Raw genomic sequence first — 20,225 nt, forward strand, 5'->3', positions numbered from 1 at the left:
GCTATGCATTATGGGAAGGGCTGAGTAGTTGCCCCAGTCCTCAAAGAGTTCAGGCACAAACTTGTTTGCTTACACTAGGATAAAGTTTTAAACCAAGAATGTGATTTCTTGGTATCTTTAATTTATAGTATAACCAAGTGAAAAAACTTTCAACAACGTTCTCTAATCCAGAGTACTTTTACTCTGGATTAGAGAAATTTTAGTAATAAGGTGCGACACCTTTTGGCAACTCATATATGAAAATATGACTTCTGCATTACTTCAATATTAGTATCACCTCTGGGTCTGGTTTCCACTGATGAGACCTCAAAAAAGGTCGAAAGCAATCTTGGTAGTGACCCTTCACAACGTTGATCTTCTTTGGTTGAAAAATCCCTTCCACACTTAGTGAAATTCATTTGCTGTCTCTATCACTCCCCAAATGCAACCAACCACTTTGAGCTCTTTAATTTCCTCTCCGTAAAAATTGATTTTCTTCAGTCCCACTTTCTCAACAGCGAAATTATCCTCCTAGGAGATTTTAAAGTCCAAAACATCAGCTGGCTTTCCTTCTCCAGTTGTACAGATCTTGTAGGCAAAGATGCTGAAACATTTGTCATCATTAATGATCTGAAACAACTTGTTCAGATGCCAACCAGAATACCAGATAACTTGAACCACTCCCCAAACACCCTAGATCTTTTCCTCACCAATGACCCTTCCAAACACACAGTGAAATTAGTGTCCCCCCCCCCGCTTCCAAGTAATTCTGACCATAATCTAGTGCTCATATCCTCTCCCATGCAACAACTCTTACACAGCCACTCCCATTCAACAGTTTGGCAAATCAAGAACCCTATTCTCTTTTAAGCTTATACTGAAGCCCGAAATAGATGCAAAAAAAACAATCAATGCTTCCAAAACGGAGTTTGAAAGAGCAAAAAGATGGAAATTAGCAGCCTGTCCAAACAGCAGCCAAGTCTTCTGGTCTCTCGCCAAAGCTGCAACTTCTGCCAACACTATTCAGACCCCATCATACACATATCACTCTACTGCATCATCACCCACAGAAAAAGCCAATCTTCTGGCTTCACACTTTGCTTCCAATGCATGCAAACTGACAATGGTAAATGCCCCTATATCTTTTTTTTTTTTTTTTTTTTTTGCCAGAAAGAGATCAGAAAATAACTGCCCAAATTAAACACGTCTCCTCGCCCAGATGGCACCCCTCCCAATTGTCCTGAAAGTTTGTGCACCAGAACTGACTCATATCCTGTGTCACCTGTATATACTCTTTTACTCCACTGGTATCTATCTCACAACCTGGAAACTGGCCTATATTCAACCCATTCCCAAGAAGGGTGACAAGTCACTGCCGTCCAACTACTGCCCTATCTCACCTACCTCAGTTCTATAAATTAAAGATCCCAAGAAATTATATAACTGGTTTAATCCTTTATACAAGTGTAAGCAAACAAGTTTGTGCCAGAACTATTTTCAGGACTGGGACAACTCGTATAAAGAAGCTCATGACGTCACATCACTTGCTTTAGTATCCCATAATGCAAAGAACATATCCTTGCAGGCAGGTATAATGCTATGCATTATGGGAAGGGTCACTACCCAGACCAGTTTCGACCTTTATTGAGGTCTCATCAGTGGGAGTGTTCGAGTGTAAGCAAACAAGTTTGGTCCTAAACTATTTTTAGGACAGGGACAACTCGTATAAAGAAGCTCATGACTTCACATCACTTGCTTTAGTATCCCGTAATGCAAAGGACATCTCCTTGCAGAGACATGTATAATGCTATGCATTATGGAATGGTCTGGGTAGTGACCATGAGTGGTTGCCCCAGTCCTGAAAGAGTTCAGGTGCAAATTTGTTTGTTTACACTAGGATAAATGATTAAACCAAGTATGTAATTTCTTGGTATCTTTAATTTATAGTATAACCAAGTAAAAAAAAACTTCCAACAACTTTCTCTAATCCAGAGTATTTTAATAATAAGGTGTGGCACTTTTTGGCAACTCATATATGAAAATATGAGTTCTGCATTATTTCAACATTAGTATGACCTCTGGGTCTGGTTCCCACTAATGAGACCTCAACAAAGGTCGAAACCGATCTGGGTAATGACCCTTCCCATAATGCACAGCATTATACATGTCTGCAAGGAGATGTGATTTGTATTATGGGAAGTGATGTGAAATCATTAGCTTCTTTATACAAGTTGCCTCAGTCCTGAAAATAGTTCAGATGTAAACTTGTTTGCTCACACTCGGATAAAGGATTAAACTAAGTATATAATTTCTTGGTATCTTTAATTTATAGTATAACCAAGTGGAAAAACTTCCAACAACTTACCTCAGTCCTGTCTAAAGTAATGGAAAAAAATCATCAATTCCCAACTCCTATATTAACTTGAAGGCATCCACCTAATAAACAACCGCCAGTATGGATTCTGTCACTGCCGATCAACAGTGGACCTGCTCACATACATCACCCATCTCTGGACAAATGCCATGGAGATGTTTGGTGAATCTCAAGTGGTTTCACTTGATATCTCCGAAGCCTTTGACTGCATCTGGCACAAAGGCTTACTAAGCAAACTATCATCACTTGGTCTGTCTCAGGACTTCTGTAGCTAGACTGCCATCTTTCTGCATGGATGCACACTGTGTGTGATGGTGGATGGCTACTTATCCTCCCATCATTTAACCAATGCCAGGGTTACACAAGGTTCTGCCCTCTCACCAACCCTCTTACTGCTATACAAGGGTGGTCCGAAAAGTTCTGGGCCTCAACCATAGATGGCGAAGCTATCGGCAAGATTTTTTTTTTCTTTCTAAGTTGGTACATCTGTCATAAGCATCCATGTGAAATTGCAAATCATTCTATCAAGTAGTTTTATACAGCTGTCTGAAGCAAAAGTGTTGTCTGTATCCCTTGAATGGATAAAATTGAGTATTGTGCAGTTATAAAATTCTTTGTAAAAGAAGGTTTAATGCCAAAAGAAATTCATTCAAAGTTCATAAAAGTTTATGGGAACTCTTCTCCTTCGTTTTCAACAATTAAGAAATGGGCTGCCTAATTTAAACATGGCGGTACCAGCCTTGAAGATGATCGATGTGAAGGACGTCCAAGTGTAACAACACCAGAAATCACTGCTTAAGTGCACAATATGGTATTGGATGACCGGCGAGTCAAAGTGCGTGAAATTGCTGAGACTATAGGCATTTCAAAAGAATGTGCAGGATATATTTTGCATGAAGAATTGAAAATGAAAAAGCTTCGTGCAAGATGGGTGCCGTGCTTGCTCACAGCAGATCAAAAATGAACTCTCATGAAAATCTCTGAACAGTGCTTGGAGCATTTTAACAAGAATAAAACTGATTTTGTGCATCAATTTATTACTATGGGTGAGACTTGGATTCACCATTACACATCAGAATCCAAACAGCACTCAAAACAGTGGACAGAAGCTGGTACATCTTTCAGTGCCAAAGAAGACAAAGTCAGTTCCATCAACAGGAAAAGTCATGGCATCAGTGTTTTGGGATACTAAAGGCATTTTGTTTATTAATTATCTTGAAAAGGGTAAAACAATAACTGAGGAATATTATTTGGATCTTTTAATGAGACAAGATGAAAAAAGTCGTGAGAAAAGACCCGGTTTGCAGAAGAAAAAAATCATCTTTCATCAGGACAATGCACCTGCCCACAAAAGTATTTTGGCAATGGGAAAATTAAGGAATTTGCACTATGAATTGTTTGAACATCCACCCTATTCTGCAGATTTGGCTCCCTCTAACTTCTATCTCTTCCCAAAACTAAATCTTTTCCTTGCTGGTCAATGTTTTTCTTCAAAAAAAGAAGTGATTGCAGCAGTAGAGGGGTATTTTGCAGATCTTACTGAGAACCACTACAGGAACGGAATAATGGCGCTGCAGCATTGCTGGAATAAATGTATTAGTCTTAAGGGAGATTATGTTGAAAAATAAAATTTTGAAATTAAAAATTCGTTTTTTCATTGTTATGCCAAGAACTTTCCAGACCACCTCATATATCAATGACCTCCAACCCAATACACAGTTTTGCAGACAGCACACTGCACTCCTCCCTTTCATTTGATAAACCTTACTCTACACAACTCACCTCAACCTACAGAACATCAACCACTGCTGCCCTGAATTGTGATCTCTGAGCCATTCTCCAACGGGGTTCAGATAACCACATCAATTTCTATGCCAGTAAAACTCAGTTCTGACTTATTTCTCATAAAAAGAACAATTTTTTCCCAGTCTTTTTTTGACGATACCCAAATTTTCAGATAATTTGAGATTTGTCTTCTTGGAATTACACTGCTATCAAACCTTTGCTGGCATAAATACATCATAACCATTGCATCCTCAGCTTAAAAAAAAAAAAGTAAGATTTCTCTTTCGCTCAAGATGTTACTTCATCCCTGAACAGCTGTTTAACATTATACAAAGCACAAATCTGCCCAGCTATTGAATATTGCTCTCACAATATGGGGTGGGCTCCTAAAAGCTCCCTCAAAATGTTGACTCAATACAGAGGAGAGCAATTACTTATTAATGACCCATTAATAAGTAAGGAGTCAATATTTTAATTTTATTTATGGGTCAATAATGGGTCAATGGGTCAATAGAGATAAATATTTCCATGGGAAATGCTTATCTGAAATAACATCAGTAATTCTTCCACTTAGTACTAAGGTCATTGGAACACATGCAGCTGCTGCTCAACATCCCTTTACAGTGCACCTTGAAACAAACAGAACAAGTTTTTTTTACTCATCCTCATTCATCCCTGCAACTGCTGTATATATAGTCTTTCAAATGAAATGTAAACAAGTTCCTCCTTTCCCAAACTACTATCCACATATGGCACTAATGAACTATAGGTTGATCAACCAACCCCTTGTGTGTGGGCTCGACATAAAAAAAAAGTGACATAGCTCTACAGCTTATTATAATAACTATACCTTAGATATCAAATATTTTCAGTCTAAATTATTATTTTTTCCTTTGGAAAAACATACCTGCAGCTGTACTCCCTTGTCATCTTGGTTGTCCATTTGAATTTTTATACGACCAAATTTTTCATCAGCAATCCTGAGAGTAATTAAACCATGAACCTCCATGTTTTGAAGTCCACCATCTCTTAATGCAGTTAATGTGATTTTTTCTTCAATATGGAGATGAACACTAAATATATATATATATGTGTGTGTGTATAAAATATGTATTTTTTTTTAAAGATTAAATGACTGAAAGCTAAGAGATAAAAGTAAAAAATACTATTTAATTAATTATATATAAAACTTCATAAAAAATATTCAGATTTGATTTTAAATAGATCTTTATATTTTGATATCATATTTATATTCCACTTCAGATTTAGGTATTAAAAAACTGAAGTGAAGAAAGAGGAATCCAGGCCTCCTCTAGCTTATACAATTTCCATGAAATTCATCTTACCATAACTTCATACCTATCATATTCAACCTGTATCTTTCCCACTGCTGGATTAAGGCCTCTCCCATTGCAGGAGGGTTAAGTCTACTTCCTCCACAGTGACCCAGTCCACCTTGGGAGAGTGCATATATTTATGAATGAATGTATGAAGGTGAAAGATTACTGCAAACTTCCATGTCCTAGATGGGATCTGAACCCACAGCCTTTGGATGGGGAGCAGATTATATATATACATATTTAGTCTACTGGGGGGGGGGGGTAGAAGAAATGTATAGAAGAAAGGGTGTTATAAATATGAAATTTGGTCCTCAGGATTTGAAAGGGATAAACTGTTGAAAGGCTACAGAAGCAGATAACAAAGATGATTTCAGGACTCTACAATGTTAGTTATAAGGATCAGCTGAGAGAATGTGGACTGCAGAGTTTGGTAGACAGAAGGATAATTGACTTAAAACTGTTGAGAGGTAGTTACAGGGTTGACTGGGGATTTCTTTTGCTTGGTAGAACAGGGGGAATGAGTGATGACAAGGGGCCATCCCTGGAAGTTACGAAAGGAAGCTGTGAGCAAGAGGGCAAGGAGTGGTTTCTATGAGCGGAGAGTGGTTCAACCGTGGAATGTATTGCCTGATAGAGTGGTGAGAGCAAGAATGGCCAATGAGTGGAGTGGTATGATAGACTTTGTGTTTCCTAGGAAGGACTTCCCATGATGAATCTCTCAACTCCATGGAGGCCTAAATAATAATAATAAACATGTCTCTGCAAAAAAATAAAATAAAATTAGCAAAACTAAAATTATGTTATATTTAGATTATAATACAGTTCTAATTCAGTGCTTAAGGTGGTGTGTGTGTGGTTTACATAATATTACACTGCAGCTAGTGGCACCAAAGTGTAACAGAAAATAGCACCATGTCATTATACTTGCCAAGAAATTACATTCTTGTTCAATCGTTTACATATAAGAATGAGCAAACAGTTTGCACATGAAGCATCTTCATGACTAGGCTACTTGTATATAGAGGCTGCCAGTTCAAGTCAATTGTTTTGGTATCCCATAATGAAAAGCACACCTCACAGAAGGTCTACATTGCTGTGCATTGTGGATGAAAGGATTTTTATTGATTTGTAGTTAGGTATGTGGAGAATTTTTGTTCAATGAAAGAATGGAAGTGCAACATCAGGGAAATTAAGGCTATTGGGAGGGGAGGGATACAGGTTAGCAACCAAGGAAGCTAAAACTATTACAGAGAATGCAAGCAAATGTGGATAGGTTCCTTTGAGGTAAGTGAGCAGGTTGGTAAAAAAGAAAAGCATATCAAAAGTTCCTAGCAAGTAAGGTGAGTGCTTATAATAATGAGAAATACCCATACAAGCATTAGTAATAAAAAAACCATCTTCCTGTACTTCCTTCAATTCTAACTGCTGACTTACAACTCAAATAAAGACTAAGTATTGCTTGATATAATGTCCCATTGACACCATATAACTGCAGCGTATTGAATAGCTTCTCTCTTGGCACCTTGTCATATGCCTTTTCCAGATCGACAAAACTTAAATACAGATCTTTGTTATATTCCCATGCTTTCTCGACTATTTGTCGTAAAGTGAAGATCTGATCCTGACAGCCTCTATTTGGCCTGAATCCAGCTTGTTCTTGACCAAGCTTTTCTTCCACAATTCTTCTCAACCGTTTCTCAAGTATACTTGCATAGATCTTGCCAGGAACACTAAGTAGGGAAATACCTCTGTAATTCTCACATGCAGTTTTATTTCCCTTTTTATATATGGGTACTATGAGAGCTCTACTCCAATCATCGGGAATTCGTCCCTCTGTCCAGGCTTTCTGAACTATGCAGTGCAGCCACTGTAAGACTCTTATACCACCATACTTCAGCATTTCTGGTCGAATATCATCGACTCCTGCTGCCTTTCCACATTTCAAGCCTTTGATGGCTTTTTCTACTTCAAGTATGGATATGTATTCCTGACTGCATGCCTGGTCAGTGTTTTTTACCACTGTGCTGTTATCACTGCATGTTTCATTTAGCAGTTTTTCAAAGTAATTACTCCATACTTCAAGGATATCTTTTTCTCCCGTTTTCATGTCATATCATCTCTAATTCCTTTTATAGCACTCTTTCCTCCATTCTTAAGCTTCTTCAACAACCTCCAGAATATTTTGCCACCTTCTTGATATTTATTTTCTATATTCTTGCCAAAGTCCTCCCATGACTTTTGTTTAGCTAGTTTTACACAGTGTTTAGCATTCTTGCATTTGTCTCTATATTCTCTATGAGCACAAGCTGACTTATTTGACAGGAACTTTTGGTATGCTTTCTTCTTTTCCTTCACTGCCTCTTTAACCTCCTGTGTCCACCAAGGAGTTCTGATTTTTTTATCCTTACAAACAACCTCACCACATGCCTCTCTGGCAGAATCAATCAATGTTTTCTTCAGAGTTTGCCACTGAATCTCCAAGGTTTGATTCCTGTTCTCAAACTCTTTCATTTTTCCTTCAATAATCTTTGTGTATTTTAGTCTACAGCTCACATCTGAGAGCTGCTCAACTTTTATTCGCTTTAAAACTTTCTTACATGTTATTCTTTTCAATATGAAATTCAATTTTATCCTGCTCAAGACTAAATAGTGATCACTTCCAATTTCAAATCCTCTGTACACTCTGGTGTCCTGTACCAGGGAGAAAACATCACTATCAACAATAACATAGTCAATGAGACTTTTCTTATTCCTAGCCTCTTCTCTCCATGTGAATTTGTGCACATTTTTATGTTGGAACATGGTGTTAGTAATAACCAGTCCATGTCCTGAGCAGAAATCCAACAGATATTTGCCATTATTATTAGCTTTGCTCTTTTCTCCAAATTTTCCCAAAATATTTTTGTATGTCTCACAATCATTTCCTACTTTGCTATTTAGATCCCCAACAAGGACCAAGTTTTCATTTTTCATTGTGTCAGTTGCTTTTTCTAAAGCCTCAAAAAATTCCTCCACTTCTACCTTAGTAGAACCTTCTGTGGGACCATAGGCACAAATAAGTCTCATTGTCCAGTTCCCCATTCTCATATTTGCCCACATTACTCTACTTGAGACTGACTGCCATTCAAGAAGATTAGCCTCGTATTTTGTGTTGAATACTATGGCTACTCCTTCTTTTCCTTGATTGTCATTGCCTGAATATAACATTTTGTATTTATTGCTCAGAAAGATCTCACCAGTTTTGGTCTTTTTTGTTTCAGTCACCCCTATTATGTCGATCTGGTACTTATCTAATTCCTCAGCTAGCTCCATTTCTTTGCCATTCAGGCTTCTTATGTTGATTGTACCGATCTTTAACTCTAGTGATGTTGAGTTGGGGTTTATTTTCAGATTTGTTCCAGTAGCTGACTTTTCGCTGTTTGCCCTGGTTCCCTGGCGAAAACAACGGGGGCCTTGTTTAACCGGGGGATGCCCCAGCCGGCATGAAATTTTGTCATGTTGTACCATCATTCTACATTTTGGTTTAACCAATAAGAATACAATTTGGTCGGCTAAATCCCAAATTGCCAGCCCATCCTCGTCCGTTCAGTATCCAAGTAGATACCCAACAGGGTGCACCATGAGAAGGTGAGGATTGGACATTAGGTCAGAAGCCCTGGTCGGTTCTCTGCATTCCTTTAAAGGCTATGTGGAGGTCTCCTCTCAGTTATACAGCTTTGACCCTTAAGCACCCCCTTTTTCAAGAAGACACACATAGCCAATGTGTCTTCTTGAAATCAGGACATAGCCAATGTTCTGATTTCAAGGGTTCTCGAAGTCTGTCCGATGTAACTAGAGCCACACGAGCTTGGAATATTATAAACTCCAGCATATTTATAGAAAGTGTGGGTGTCTTTTGGAGATCTAAGTAGTTTACGAATAGATTCTATTGGTTTAAATGTTACTCTTATTTTGTGTTGTTTGAGGAGGCTGGCAAGCTTGTAGGAGATGCCACTTACAAACGGAATTGCAAGAGTTTTTATATATTGAATATCTTCTTGTTCTTTTTGTGGTGGTTCAGAGAAAAGGACTTTATTGACTAGTCTTCTTGGATAGCCATTCAAGTACAGATTGTTGGAAATTAATGTTAACTCACCTTGAAGGGTCTCGTCTGTTGTGATGCAAATCGCTCTCTTCTTTAACATGTGTACAATGCTGAGTTTATGTGAGATGTGGTAAGAGGAGCTGAAATGTAGGTAGCGACCTGTATTGGTCGGTTTTCTGTACACTGATAGATTTATACTGCCATCAATTTGTTTGTTGATCAAGATGTCTAAAAACAGTAGTTGTTTTTCTCTTTCAAGTTCCAGAGTAAATTTAATAGAATGATGGAAGGAGTTGATCTTTTTGAGAACATCATATAGGTCATCTTTGTTGTTGTTCCACCCGATGAAGATATCGTCCATATATCTAAACCAAATTTTAGGTTTGGGAATAATTTGGGATACGAATTTATTTTCCAAGTCTTCCGTAAAGAGGTCAGCACATGAAGGTGAGAGTGGGCTCCCAATTGCCAAGTCTGTTAATTGTTGGTAGATCTTATTTTACCACGTAAAGTAGTTAGAATTTAGGCAGTGAGTAAACAATGAGGTTATATCTTGTGGGAACAAGGTACTTAAGATGTCAATGACCTCCACTACAGGAACGTTTGTAAAGAGAGGTGACATCTAGGCTGGCTAGAAGATCATTATCCGATATGTTGATGTTTTTTTAGCTTTTCCACAAAATATTCGGAGTTTTTAATGTAACTCTCTGAGTTGTGGATGTGTTGTTATAAGAGTTTCAAGAGATGTTTTGACAATAAGTAGGTAGGAGAGTTTATTGCATCAACGTTGGGCGTAAAGGAATACCAACTTTGTGCACTTTTGAAACGTCATAGAGTCTCGGAGTTAAAGGATGCATGGATACCGAAACACACTATCTAACTAAAAACTATTGTCCAATTTTTCAATTATGAAATAAGTGTTTGTTTTATTGCATTTGAAATTCTCGATATCATTATGACAGATCACAATGGCTAACTTAAAATAAAAGACTACCAAGAATTGAAACATGCCATATAATGAATGTGTGAGTTCGCCTGCCAAGAAGCCATAAAATTCAACCAAGGGTTGAAACGTTTGTGTGGGTTGAGTCAGTCAGTAATGAGAAGTCCATTGGAATGATAAATGACACCCTGTTGTGAATGTGTTAAAACTAATAGTGAATGTTGTTATGACAGTTTCAGATGTTATGGAATTCTGATTGAAGAGAATTAGCATTTCAATTCAACACTTTTCGGTTGCTTTTGTCTTTGGGTGGCGCGATCTTTTGTTAATACTGCACCAATCATATGCACATCTTTATAGCTGCTGTCTTGTGTAAAACAAAATTCAGCTTGTACATACTGTAACAATTAAAAAATAACTTGAATAATTTATAAGCGTAAAAAAGGATATCACCTGTAAATCGCTGACATGCCAGCAAAATTCTCAGACATACCACCCCTGGCACAAGTGCCATAGGTTCGCCATCTAGGGTTTACTGTATAGTGTTTATTGTTGAAAATTGTCTTTGTTTTCTGCCAGGAAAGCACATTTAAAATCATAAGTAAGTTATTCTCAAGCTGAGCAGCTCATTTTCTGGTGAGTTACATACATATGTAAGGCTTTTTTTTTTATGTAAAAGTTTCTTTTTATTGTAATGGCCACTAAACTGCAACAAAAGGGAAAAAAACAACATTGAAGAGGAAATTCATTTCTCTCAAAGAAAAAAATTAAAATCTTGGATCGGTTGAAAATTGGAGAAAAACCAAGAGTTGTTGCAAGGACTCTGAATTTAAATGAATCAACAATTTGAACAATCAAACAAAATGAACATAAAATCCGAGAAAGTGTTATTGCTGAGTCAATGGTAAGTGCAAAGCGCGTTGCTCGTGTTTGTGATATTCTAATAGAAAAAAATGGAGAAATCTGTAATGATTTGGATAGAAGATTGCACTCAAAAGAAAATTCCTTTGGATGGACACCTTATTAAACAAAAAGCTCTCAAAGTTTATAAACATTTAAAAAGAACTCAATCAAGATTCTTGAGAAGAAATCTCTCAGCATGGATTTTGTGTCAGTAAGGGCTGGTTCGAAAACTTTAAAAAGCGGTTTTCTTTGTATAATCTTAAAATCCAGGGAGAATCAGCATCAGCAGATGTTGAAGCTGCCTGGAAATGCACAGTAGAACTTTTAAAAATCATTAGGGAAGGTGGTTACAGTGCAGACCAGGTGTTCAATGCGGATGAATCTGGGTTATATTGGAAAAAAAAATGCCAAACACACCTATATTTCTAAAAATGAAAGATCAGCTCCTGGATTCCTAAGAAAGAATTATTCTACTGTTTTGTAGTAATGCATCAGGTGATTACATGACAAAACTAATGTTTATTAACCGATCCGCAAATTCTCGTGCGATGAAAGGGCTTGAGAAGTCCACCCTACCTGTTTATTGGCAGGCCAACAAAAAGGCATGGTTACAGCTAGCATGTTTGAAAATTGGTTTTTCAAGTGTTCTGTACCCGATGTAGACAGTTACACAAAGAAAAAGAATATGGAATTCAATATTCTACTAATTTTAGATAACGCACTAGAAACCCAACAAATTTAAGCCATCCGAATATTAAAATAACTTTTTTGCCGCCTAATACTATTTCACTTATTCACCCACTTGACCAAGGAATAATATCATTTGGCGAACATTTCAATTAATTTTGAAAAAAATGGAATCTAATCCAAACATGACACAGCCTCAAGCGTGGAAAGAGTTTTCAATATTGAATTGTGTAAAAATTATTTCTCTGTCCATTAAGGAATTACAACCCTCTATGCTGAATGCGAAAAAAAATATGGCCTGAAGCTGTTCTGGAACAAAATTTCATACCTCCAGTGGATGCCGAGCTACGTCGTATAATAAATGTCGCACACACATTTTTGGTGGAGAGGGCTTTTGCGATATGGTTGAAAATGAAATTAGAGAAACAGATTTAAATGAGGAGGAACTGGTACAATTAATAATGGCGTTGAACCAAATGGCAGGGAAAGTTCTGCCGAAGATTCTGATTGTGATGAATCTGTTAAAAAATTCAGTTTAAAGAAATTAGCAGAAGGATTGGACTTAGCAAGAAAGTTAGGAAGTTATTTTACTGATAATGATCCATCAATGGAGCGCTTGGGAAAATTCACGAGACAATTGGATATTTGTTTAGCGCTATATTATGAACTTAATAAAAAATTGCAGCATAGTGGAAAGCAAAGTCTTATTATTGACTTCTTGATGACTAAACCAGCCGAAGTATGCAATGAGAATTATACAAATGATGTCCAACAGATTTCATGTGGTGACGACCTCCGGCACTTAAAGAACATCTATGAAATGTTATTTCTGAAGACAGTGATGACGATTAAAATATGCAATTTATTTTATTGTGTCTAAAACATTTATGCATTATGTGCAATGAAATTTATGTAAAATTTGTAATTTTTATAATTTTATACTATGTATTTGTCTCATAGTTTATGTTTTCTTAACTTACATGAATTACCTGAATTAAATAAAAATATTATTTTTGTTGGATGTCATTGTTGTTTATATAATTAAAAAAAAAAAAAACGATTTCGGAACCTAACTCTACTTTTTCCATGTGATCTAAGTCTCGTATAATGCGATTTATATAATGCGCCATTTCTGTGGAACCTAACATTCGCATTATACGAGGGTTACCTGTATTTAGGTATAAGTGTACAGAATATTATTATGAATACTTCTGCAAGAAGTCTAACAATAATATTCTGTACATTTACAAAATTGAAATTTAAAGCCAAACCTTTCTGTTGGGACAGCATTTATAACCTTGGCCACAGTATTCTGCTTTGTCATAACAGCATTACTAACATCTGAAAGAAAATACAGATAAAATATGAATTATTTATAGTAAAAATTATTTATAAAATTATTTATATTTATATTAAAATATAAAATATTAATAAATGTGTATTATCTAAATTTTCTTATCTAAGAAAATTTAGATAATACACATTTATCACCACACATGAAAGATAACTAAATCTATACCACAGCCACATTCTAGAATAAATAATCATAATATATTTCATCAGATATGTCGCTCATATAAAGCACTGTTGCATCATAGATTTAGTTATCTTTCATGTGCATGTGAGGATGAAAACAAAATAAAATAAGTGGCCAAGAAAAGGAATGATAAGGAATTAGTATTTGACAATGCCTGAACATAAAGATACACATCAATTCACTTGGAGAGAACAACATGTTCCCATGTAAAAACTTTAACAGACTTCAGAAAGCAAGAATATACAGAGAATCTGAATGAGGAATTATCATTTAGAAGGATAAAAACCGAGTATAGAAGGATAAAAACCGAGTATCACACTGAAAAGAGGCTACCATTTTAGTATTTGTAATAGTGTTACTGAAATGCAGACAGAAATAACTAAGGCAACACTTCTACATAAGAAGCATAAGATGTACAGTAATGTACTGTTTACCCAACTTTCAAAACAGTGACACTTCAGTTAATTCACCTTTTCATGCCAACCAGATTTTGGTACAGCACCATGTAATTGTACTTCAGATTATCAGAAAGACAAACTGCCTTCCAATGTGGTTGGATAAATGGTAGATTACTGTATCATGATATAATATTGATCAGTGAAAGGAAGGAGCAGCTACACTATTGAACACTAAACACAAAGATAAACTTATTGTATGGTAGGCAATTTTAGAGAGGAGTGAGAGAATTCAAAATGGGAAATATGACAATGAAATTCATTTGTGCTTATGATTACAAAAAAGATTCTAATGGAGAAAAATTAGAGCAATTTTTTTTTTTTCTTAGTCATTAGAGAAAGGCAGCAAATAAAGAAAAGGAAAAGGTGGTGCTGTTGGATATGTAAGCATTTAGCAAAGTATGAAATGAATCTCAGACATATTGAATGTTTTGGGAAAATTTGGAGAAAGCAAAATAAGTCATAGAAATGTTTTTGTAGCACTACTGAAAGAATGATGGGATGTGCTGTCTGAGTGGAAAAGACCCAGGTTCGATCTCATCATGGACTTTATTTTGTTAATTACCAGTGAAAACCATGTAAAAAAAGTAAAGTACTTTTTAATAATTACTAGTTTCATTCAGCACTACTATGTACTTCTTAAGACTGGAAAAGAAAACAAAAACTGGTATTTACAGAGAGATTTCTTAATTAACAACTGTCATTTTTTAAATTCATTCAATATGAAACAGATGTTGAAAGCAGGATGAGATATCAAATGCATTGTTCACTTGTTACAAGATATCACATAGCTCGTTTCATAGCCAATTCATTAGTATGTAGATCCTTTAGGTATTCAGCCCAGAGTTGATTTAAGATTAGAACTGGGTTTTATTACATTGAGACAAACATCATATTATTTTGCTGATCTACTTAATTATTGCTTATCTTAATTATCACTTATCTATGTATATAATTATTAAATACTATGTAGAGCATTTTAGCAAATTTGTCGATTAACTTGATGTTTTTTTGTTGGTAGTATGAGAAGCTAGTCCAGATTTATATGTCCATTTTTTCTCCACATTTCTAAATGTTCTTTTTGATAGATTTCACCAGACTGTCCAATATAACAAATGCCACAATAACCAAAGATTACATATACTCCTAGTCTCTTCATAGGCAGATAAAGTTGTTTTGATGATCTTAACATAACATACTTTTCTTAATGTAACAGTTGTAAGGCAACTTTTAAGTAATTTTAAAATTATACTGTAACAGGTTTTTACTATTTTGTCTAAGTTTTCTGATGTAAGGTAAGGAAATGGCACATTTGTAATCATCTGCTTGTTTTCAAGAGCAGGATGATTCATTCAAGACACTATTATAACTGATGCTGTAACCATTTATTTCTAGATGAATGTCTTTAACATATATTTCCCAGTTTTTTTTTAATCATTTTTTATCAATTATATCATTTTTTATCATATTTTTTTTTTATCATGCCTTGCTTCTGTGTTGGTGGTGGGAACTAACATGTAGATAATCTGTGTGGTAAGGCTTAAGAGCTTGGAGAAACTCTTGTTTGAAGCTTAATGAAGTGAATGTTGATAGTGGTATGTAGATATATGTTTGTATTAGGTATTGCCACTGGGAAAATTCCCATGCTATTCCTCTTAAACACTATTATTATTATTATTATTATTATTATTACGGCTATTATAGCCTGTTTTTGTTTAGGAGTGTCCCTTATTTTAAATATATTGGCTATTTTTACTGAAAAATTTTTTTATATATATTTTAAGGCATTATGGGTAAGTGTTGAAGGCTAGAAGAATAAAAGAGGAGGAAAAATTTTTTTGTACATACCTTGTTTTGATACTAGGATGTCTTCAAATTTCATATTCCTGCTGAAGGTTGTTTATAACAAGGGGAAAGGGAGCGTGGGGGGGGGGGGTTGATGCATTGGAAACCTAGGTTTATTTTAATAATAATAATAATATATATATATAATTGTGTTTAAGGACACTTTTTTTTGGGAGGGGGGAAGGGTTTACTTATGGGGAAACTATGGCAGGGGAGAATGTTAACGGGATGCGAACCATTTCGGTCGACTGACCATCATCGGAACATTTACAGAATGAGTGTAGAGCTATGTCATGGCTGCAAGTTGAATCTGCCAAATAAGGGCATTTGTTGTCACTAAATGGCCGGATGTGTCGCCTGATTTGTAAGCTGTGGATTGTCCAACATTCGGAAATTAGGTAGGGTTGGTGGACGTTGATTGAGTTTTCATTGCATTTTATGGCAATTGTTTCGGATATGATTATGGCCTTGTCGATTTGCGGGATATGTTTCAGTTCAAGGGTGTGAGCTGCAATTTCTGTCTTCCCTGTACTCTGAATTTTATTTTTCTTTTTGATGTTGTGATGTTTCTTTGTGATTAGATGTTCCAGAATGGGGATGTTGCAATCCCAGAAGTGCTCTTGTAGTCTAGTCCATAAAGACCTAATGGTAGAGCCAGTATAGGTGATGTCACAGTCTTTTTGACAAGGAAATTTGTAGACTACATTGTGGAAAATTTCCTTGTCAAAAAGACTGTGACATCACCTACGCTGGCTACACCATTAGGTCTTTATGGACTAGACTATAAGAGCATTTCCAGGATTGCAACATCCCCATTCCGGAACATCTAATCACAAAAAAACATCACAACATCAAAAAGAAAAATAAAATACAGAGTACAGGGAAGACAGAAATTGCAGCTTACGCCCTTGAACTGAAACACATCCTGCAAAACAACAAGGCCATAATCATAGACAAACAAGACAACGAAACAGTGCTTAGAATATCCGAAACAACTGCCATCCACAACTTACAAATCAGGCCAAGGTTCCGGCCATTTATCGACAACAAATGCCCGTATTTGGCAGATTCAATTTGCAGTCATGACATAACCCTACACTCATTCCGTAAATGTTCCGATGATGGTCAGTTGACTGAAAGATTGCACTCCGTTAACATTTAGCATCTCCCCTGCCCTAGTTTTCCCATAAGTAAACCCCCCCCCCCCCAAAAGCGCCCTTAAACACAATAATATATATATATTAAAATAAACCCGGGTTTCCAATTTATTCTTCCCGCATTAACCCCCCCCCCCAATGCTCCCTTCCCCTTTGTTATAAACAACCTTCCAGGAACATGGAATTTGAAGATATCCTAGTATCAAAACAAGATATGTACAAAAATTTTTCCTCCTCTTTTATTCTACTATAATTGCCTTCAACATTCATCCATAATGCCCTAAAATATATATAAAACTTTTTTTTTTAGTAAAAATAGCCAATATATTTAAAATAAGGGACACTCTTAAACAAAAACAGACTATAATAGCTGTAATAATAATAATATGTTTGTATGTATAGTATGATATAGTACTCCTCCAAGCTGCTTCATTATGATGGAGGAGTGACACTGGACAGAACAAGCACATCAGAAGTATACATGCTCCTGGTAGGGTCAATCCTAGGCATTAAGGTTGTTCTACTATGGCCAGCTAAATGCTTGCAGGCAAAGACAGGAGGAGATGGGTACCACCTGTTCTTAATTACCCACTATTTAGATATGAAGAAAACCTTATAAAATGTCATGATGGCCTGGACAAACAAGGATTGCATTATCTTTTGGAGATATCAGGAAAAATGATGAAAATGAGAAGATAATGTGCTACTGGTGACAATGACTTTTCCATGAATATAAAGATATTTAAATTGAATTTCATCTTCTGCAACAAGAATTAGCATGTTATGAATGGTCTATATTGGTATATATGAGACAAGATGGCCAGAATCTGGAGAATTAACAGGGGAAGGAAATCTTTCTTTACTCTTCTTCTTGATCCCAAAGAATCTTAATTGTGTCATAGACTTTAAACATGTAAATAATTGATTTGCAGAAGAACAATTAAAGTGTAAACCACTAAATATATCTATTATACAAATACATGCACCAAGAACTTCATATGATGATCAGGAAGTGGATCTCTTATGACCAAATCAATAACTTGATCCATGAAACACCCAAGAAAGACTTTATAATAGTAGTACAAGGGAATTGGAATGCACAATTAGGAACAGATATAATAAGGAATTTTCTTCCCTTAGTCAGCCTTTTTGTATTAGGAGAAACAAATGAAAGGGGTATGAAATTGATAGAATTTGCTTCGCAGAATGATCTCACTATAACTAACACACTTTTTCCATAATAATAGCTCACGAAAATGGACCTGGATCACCCCAGATGGAAGAACTGGAAACCTGATTATATACTTATAAAAACTACATATAAAACTTCAAAGAACAGATCTTTCCCAGTGCTAACACTGGAAGTGACCATGATATAGGCATAGCAACATTTATGTTGAATTTGGATTTAGAACCATGGGAAAAATTTAATAAAAGTTTAACCTTATACAACTCAAATCAAATGCCACTAAAGAAATATTTAAAACAAATTTTGCTCTTTCTGAAATCCCTGCTGACTCTCTTGATCCTGATATTTCTTACTAAGGGCAGTAACTGAAACAATTTAAAATATTCTAGGATGAAAATGCAATATTAATAAACCTTGGATTACCCAAGAAATATTACAAGCTTTGTGATCAGCAGAGAGGATTATGGCTAATTTGGCATGTTGGGAACAATAATGAACAATATAAATATCTGAACAGGTAGATTAAAAAGGAGCTAAAATGTGCAAAAAAAAATAAATGTTTATTCCGAAGAATGTAAAGAAATTGACAATAATCTTCTTAAGAACTATACATCATACCAACTAATTAATAAATTAACAAAGCCTTTTGTTTGTAAAAGCTAGATAATTGAGGATGAGAACAATATTATTGATCATGAAAAAAATACTAAAAAGATGGTATGGCTATTCAAGTAACTATTCAGGTGTGATGAGAGCTTGGACCAACAAAATTAAGAGGGAATTGTCCCATTGATAACAGAGAGCAGTGATTATCTTAGAGAAGTAGAAAGAGTAATCTTACGATCAAAATCAGGAAAAACAGCAGGAATTGAAAATATTCCAACAGAATTAATTAAAGAAGGGGAAAAGCTATTGTTACTGCACTCCATAAAATTTTCCAACAGGTGTGGAACACTGAGATCTGGCCAAAAGACTGGTACATACACAGTTATCTTTATTCCCATTTTATTCCAAAAAAAGTGCAACAATTTTAAGAAAATTAGTCACATCAGTCAGGCAAGTAAAATAATTTTGGACATCTTACTCTTCATGTGTTAAAGGAAAAATGGAATTCAATTTTTCTGACTTCCAGGATGGATTTAAAAAGAACAGTAGTGCAACTGACCATATAGTGATCCTCCATATCATTAGAAAGAAATAAGTACGATCACTATATGGTTAGTTGCACTACTGTTCTTTTTAAATTTTCCTTTCGTGCCGTAATTTTATCAACCTACAGAAAGCCTTTGATTCTATTTGGAATGATGTTCTTTGAAAAACTCTGTAACACTATAGAAGAGACATCTTAATCGTGTAGAAAGGCTTATGTGTTCATCACACATGTTGATTGGATTTTAACGGTATAGATGCGAACACTATACCGTTAAATAACATAGATAAGAAAATAACTATTTTCTTATTATTTATTAACTAAAACGCTAATATTTTGCTGGTATTATATCCAGCATCTTCAGAGCATACAAACAAAGTTTGTTACAGCAGCGAGACAACCGCAATCCAGTGTAACAGTGCGACTAGTATGAGTAATTGTAGTGTGCAACATAAAGACTAATTAGGCACCATCTAAGTTAAAAAAAAAAAACAAAAAACCAAATACTAATTTGGTCTTAGGATGGCTGTCTCCCAAATCTTTAGCAGATTTATACAGCCATACTTGTTGAGTTTTGGAGTATGTTTCAGGGTTTCTGTTGATTCCAGGAACAACCTCTCTGACTGTAAAAGCTTCTGTGCAGTACTTTTGTTTCTTTCCAACTGATCCTGTGTGCAGAGAGTATCCAAAGCATGGACTGCCAGACCCAACATGCCATAGTGAAAGTGCCGGATATATTTTTTGTGTTCACCGAGTCGGATGTTCACAGTTCTTCCTGTCTGTCCATAGTCGGCTCG

The 20,225-nt window shown here is 35.6% G+C and overlaps 1 protein-coding gene across 1 annotated transcript in view; it reads right to left on the bottom strand.

Moving 5' to 3' along the window:
* The window catches only part of deltaCOP (coatomer subunit delta), a 165,896-nt gene that overhangs the window by 60,178 nt on the left and 85,493 nt on the right, over window positions 1-20,225 (bottom strand). The window contains exons 7-8 of the mRNA XM_090412650.1: window positions 13,367-13,436; window positions 5,046-5,211 (exon numbers count right to left, since the gene is read on the bottom strand). Of these exons, the coding sequence (XP_090268776.1) occupies window positions 5,046-5,211; window positions 13,367-13,436 (236 nt within the window). The remainder of the gene's footprint in view (window positions 1-5,045; window positions 5,212-13,366; window positions 13,437-20,225) is intronic.

The sequence above is a fragment of the Typopeltis vanoorti genome, chromosome 23 (assembly GCF_054136105.1).
Source record: "Typopeltis vanoorti isolate ZY-2024b chromosome 23, IOZ_Tvanoo_1.0, whole genome shotgun sequence".
Classification (NCBI taxonomy): Eukaryota; Metazoa; Arthropoda; class Arachnida; order Uropygi; family Thelyphonidae; genus Typopeltis; species Typopeltis vanoorti.